The sequence below is a fragment of the Gavialis gangeticus genome, unplaced genomic scaffold (genome assembly GCF_001723915.1).
Source record: "Gavialis gangeticus isolate Ggan-Ray unplaced genomic scaffold, GavGan_comp1, whole genome shotgun sequence".
Taxonomy (NCBI): Eukaryota; Metazoa; Chordata; order Crocodylia; family Gavialidae; genus Gavialis; species Gavialis gangeticus.
The window spans coordinates 18,320,899-18,326,093 of record NW_017729001.1 but is presented as its reverse complement, the minus strand read 5'-3'; the positions used below and the strand labels follow the sequence as shown (position 1 = coordinate 18,326,093).

Below are 5,195 nucleotides of genomic sequence, written 5' to 3'. Positions count from 1 at the left end.
CAAAGAATTGTAGTTTTTTTTTTTTTTTTGTTTTTTTTGTTTTTTACACGATTCAAAACACAGAACAAGGTAAGTTCACTCATTCCTGTACCACAAAGATAGGGCTTCAGATAGGCCTTATTCTGTTATGTTCTTCATTCCTCACACCAAAAAAAGGGCAGTTCCCTTTGTTTTATTTAGTGGAAGTTATTAAACAAAGACACAGTTGCCTTGTATCACAAAACAGGAATCTGTGCCTATCTTTGGGTTTTCTCCCATAATAAGCAGTTTCCCTGTGTTAGTTCTTCAAAATGTAGAGCCATCCGTTTCTCAGTCTCTCTCTCTAGGGAGCTCTACAGGTTTAGATTTTCAGCATGAAATCAAAACTTCTAAAGCTGGCTGCTGATTTAACTTCTGGTCTTGGTTTACAATCTGTTGGAGTAAAGGTTCTACAAGAGAGGCTAACACTAAATAAAAATACTATGGCAGTTTTTCATGGCTCAGTTTAGACTACTTACATGCTAATTTGGATTTATTTTCTAATCACCAAAGCAGTCACTGATAGTACAGGTTAAAGACACAAGTACTTGAGAACTCATTCTGAAAAGATGAGGGACTCTCCCCTCCATAATTATGACAGTGCTTTGTAATGGCAAAAGGAAAAAAAACCCGGAACATAACTGTTTTGAGCCTAAGCAAAGCAGCTTTCCTGGACAAGAACTGGGTTTATGTAATTGTAGAATTTAAAAATTTAAAAACTTTTCATGGCAACAGAAATGACCAGTCAAATATTAAATGAATGTACATAAATTCAGTATAGTCTCACAAAGTCAGCAGACAAATAACTCCAGTGTCTCTCTACTACTATGCAGCTTTGCTGGAAGTCATCAAGTGAAATTAACTATATTCAGGATTTCATGTCTTCTATTTGGAAGCTTGTGAACAACAGTAAAATTGCCTGGATTCGTGCCCAGCTTCAACTGTCAACTCAGGATCAGGGGCAGAGGCAAGCAGTAAAAAAGTTATTCATGGTGAAATAAAGACTTCTCAGAACAGATATGGGCAGGGGAATGTAGCGAACACATGCCTCCTTTTGTAGCAACTGGGAGACTTTGGAGGAAAGGAAAATTTGCGTCTTTCTTTCACCAACTGAAGCAGTTGTTGGTGAATTTGAAAATGTATTAGCTTCTGGCTAGCAGGCATCAAAACAAAAATATTTCTGCCCCGCCAAACAGGTGCCATGGACAGTAACACAAGAGAAATCCCAGCAAGCAATAGCTACATGAGAACTGGTCAAGGGCCTAGATTCTCTCCAGGATACTGAAGTTGCTAAGGCCACACCTTCATTCCTATCACTTTTAGTCTGTATGTGGCTGTATATAATGTTTCAAGCCTTCCTTTAAAACTTTTAAAGTGTTTCATCTGAACAGCAAAATGGTTATAATAGTTGTGTAGTGAGTGTTTACTAGCCCTTCCAATTTTGGGAAAGGCTAATTCTTTTTAAAACTGGGACTTCCGATATCAGCACCTGGGTTCAGATAACTTCATACCTCAAGTTCTTCACTGTCTTTGGGCTTCTCCTCAGAGGTCTGTTTAACAAAGTCAGGAATGAGGATTTCCAGTGTAGCTCGGGCTGTGGGAAGGCGATTTAATTAAAAAAAGTTACATACATAGCATGCAGTGATTTTACAGCGTTTAGGACAAGCAAGCTTCATGTTTTTCTAGGAATCTGATTCTCAAGCAGTACACTATTAGGTGAACTGCTTTCCACAGCAAAAATAGACACGGTCTTTGAACAGTGAATGTTATTTAGGAAACTATGCATTTAAGCTTGCTCAAAAAAAAGTCAACCCTTAAAAGGACATTAATACCCAGGAGTAACTGCTTCTCAAAAAGACCTATAGGGAAAGACTGGATACAACTTTTCCCATGGCTAAAGTCCCATTTTCAAAAGTGATACAAGCCCTGGGGAGCCTTAACCTTTTAAGTTCAAGTGTAGACCTAGTCTAACCATTGCTTAAGGATTTGCTAATTTTACAACAGGAAGGAAGGAAGGAAGGAAGGGAGACTGATGTGAATCCTTCCTACAAAAACATGCTTTCTGGAAGCAGCAGCGTGTTAATGCAGCCTGGCTCTGCAGTGTCTGCACAGATTGGGCGCTTCAGCAGGACTTTTTGACACTTAGCTTATTTAAGTCAACTTGAGATGTTACAGGGATCAGCAACCCTCAGCATAAGTGCCACAGCATGGCAAGCGAGGCCATTTTTTTTGGCATACCACAGCTGGCCTGAACTCTGGGCAGCTGCCACTGGCTACACAGTCCACACTGCTTTCAGCAAGAGGCTGGGACGCTGCAAGCCGCCAAGGCTCAGTGGCAGGCAGCACCTGCCCAGAGCCCGGGTTGGCTGCAGACAGGAGGCTGCAAACAGCTGCACAGGGCTCCTCAGCCCCGGCACTGGCTCTGTGGCTGCCATGGCTGTGCACATGCCTCTCTGGGCACGTGGCCAGGAAGGGGCCTGAGGCAGTGTACCCCCCGACCATCTGCCTAGAGGTGCACATACAGCCACTACCAGCAATAAAGAATGGCCCCCTGGCAGTTCTCCTGTCTCTGGCACACCAAGTCAAGACATGGGAGGAGTCTGGGGTATTTCTGGCACTCTAGGCAAAATACATTGCTGACCCCGGCACTATTACATTACATTATAGCTAATTATCCTTACACTATCCTTTTCTATATTTTCCATGTAATTTTATATTTGACTGAATCTTCTTTTCTAGAAAAGACATTACATAACAGGTTATTAAAGATGAAACAAGTGACACTTTTGTTGCTGTCTGAAGTTTCCCTGCTGTTTCATATTCCAGCCATTTGCTTAGGATGAAGTTTGATTGCAAATAATTGAAGTATTTCCCAGAAAATGACTGTTACCTGCTTCCACCAAAGAACCGTACACAAATCTGATTTATTCAATTTAAATGTAAATCACACTCATTGCTGCTAATAAGTTATTTTGCCATCTCCAAACCAGAGATAAAAGGAGGCAAGCACAGATCTTCAACAGCTGGTATTTCAGCAAGTATGTACATTACCAGCTTTATTCTTGGCAAGTTTTTTGCTGCTTGCAGTTCCTGCCCCGTAAGTCACGCCATCAATAATCACCGAGGCTCCAAAAGGCTCACTTGGGTTCTCTTAAAACGGGGGAAGAGAGAAGTTTTTTTCAAAACTCTAAAGGTTTAAATATACAAAGCCACACATTAAAATATTTATCAAGAATTTACGAAAATGGCCCATGCTTGGAGATGTATTTTCTTCATTTCAGTTTCAAGAGATCTAGAAACTGGTTTTCCTTTAAGAAAATAAAACTACTTTTCTCTCATTTATATGCAGCCATTTACAGTTTTCATCAGCAGGAACATCCCATGTATCAAATCACCATCATTCTGTCTCCTTGCCACTGTCACAGGACTATGTTGAGAACATCTTTTTTGAATTTCTGTCAGCATTCAGGCTTCAATCCCAGCTCATGTTTTGGCATCACCTATGCCGAGTTTTAACACAACAGCTTAATGCATCAAACCAGGATTTCTGAACAAGTCATAAAGCAAGACGTGCAATATAATTCCATTTTTAGTTAAATCACTTGGATAGTGGCCACCACATAGAATATTTGTAGTACATACCAAAATATGAATGCAAGTAATAAGATCACAGTGGGGTGAAAACAGGGAAGGCCTTGATTTCAACAGATGCGACACAAACAAAGCATTTAGTTGGCTGTGTGCATGCCACACTGCTTAAAGGATGAGTTCTCCCCATAATGCCTAACAGCATGCTAACATTATAACTCATGCAAACTTACCACATTCAAAGAAGTTGTAAACAGGGCGAACCTTTAGGACTCGTTGCATATATTCATGCAGTATACAAACTTCAGACTTTCCATTAGGATTAATGACAAACTCTGTGAAAGATATTAGAAGTCACTCCTATACCTTTCATTTTAAAAAAAAAAGAAAGAAAAAAAGAGAAATCCAAGAAGTGCAAGCTACAGAATAAAAATCATGAATCACATCTTCACACTTATCAAGTGAATGCTGCTTACCCATCAGACATGGAACACTATAATACCAGGGTCCATTTTTCAAAGCTATTACACCAACATGAAGCAGCAAAATAAAAGGCAAGTATGATCTTAGGATACATCAGGTGAGATGCTTCCAGCAGAGAAATCAGTATTACTGCCATAGTACCAGACCTCATCTAGAATTCAGTAGAAATTTCTGGTCACCCATGTTCAAGACAAAAGAACTGAAATTGTGCAAAGAAGGCATATTATTAGGATGATCAGAGGAATGGAAGGTGATTTTGTAAGAGGAACCAAAAATGATCTTGAGGTGTTTATCCCTAATGTGGCCAACCTGTGACAAGCACATGATAGGTGGCACAAAAAGCCTCCATGCATTGCATGTGGCAGATTAGGAAGTGGACAGGCAACACGGTAGCAGATGGGACAGGAAGCAGAGCAGCAGACTGGGCAGGGGAAGGGGGGGGGGGAAGAAATTAAAAAGTGGCACTTTGGGAGGGTGGGAAGCTATTTGTGGCACACCTGCCAAAAAAGGTTAGCCCCTTACTGGTTTAGCCTAACAAAATAAAAGAAACTGAAAAGGGGAAACAAAATCACTGTTAATATATAATCAGGGGCACAACACAACACAGAAGAGTTATTTAAGCTAACAGACAATGCAAGCACATGAACAAGTGCTTATAAACTGGCTACAAATATATTTAGTCCAAAAGTTAGACGGAAGCTCCCAACTGTGACAGCAATCAAGTTCTAGAATAGTTATGCAACTGGAGATATGGAACAGAAAAGTGGAGCTCAATAATTATGACAGATTATATGACATGGTCCCTACAACAGCTTTAACACGGTACAGGTAATTATTCGTTTTTCTCCCACCATAGGGAAATGTACATTCCCCATGCAAAGAGAGGGCAGGAAGCAGGGCACAATTGCTTCAGCACCTCAAAGTGAACCTCCCTCCCGCAAAACAAAAAATCCTTTCACCCCAGACATGCTACGCCCTAGCACTCCTCCCAGTTCCATGCTCCATGTTATGCCTGGCAGATTTCAAAGGGGGAGAAAGAGAACAAGCCATATTTCAGAGAAACTTGCCTCAAGATCTGCCAGGGCTGTGCTACATTCGCATGAACA

The 5,195-nt window shown here is 40.8% G+C and overlaps 1 protein-coding gene across 2 annotated transcripts in view; it reads right to left on the bottom strand.

The window, feature by feature from the left end:
* DGCR8 (DGCR8, microprocessor complex subunit) overlaps positions 1-5,195 on the bottom strand; it is a 33,636-nt gene that overhangs the window by 5,963 nt on the left and 22,478 nt on the right. For both annotated transcript variants that reach the window (XM_019506996.1, XM_019506995.1), the window contains 3 exons: positions 3,840-3,941; positions 3,070-3,168; positions 1,530-1,612 (listed from right to left, as the gene is read on the bottom strand). In XM_019506996.1, the coding sequence (XP_019362541.1) occupies positions 1,530-1,612; positions 3,070-3,168; positions 3,840-3,941 (284 nt within the window). The remainder of the gene's footprint in view (positions 1-1,529; positions 1,613-3,069; positions 3,169-3,839; positions 3,942-5,195) is intronic.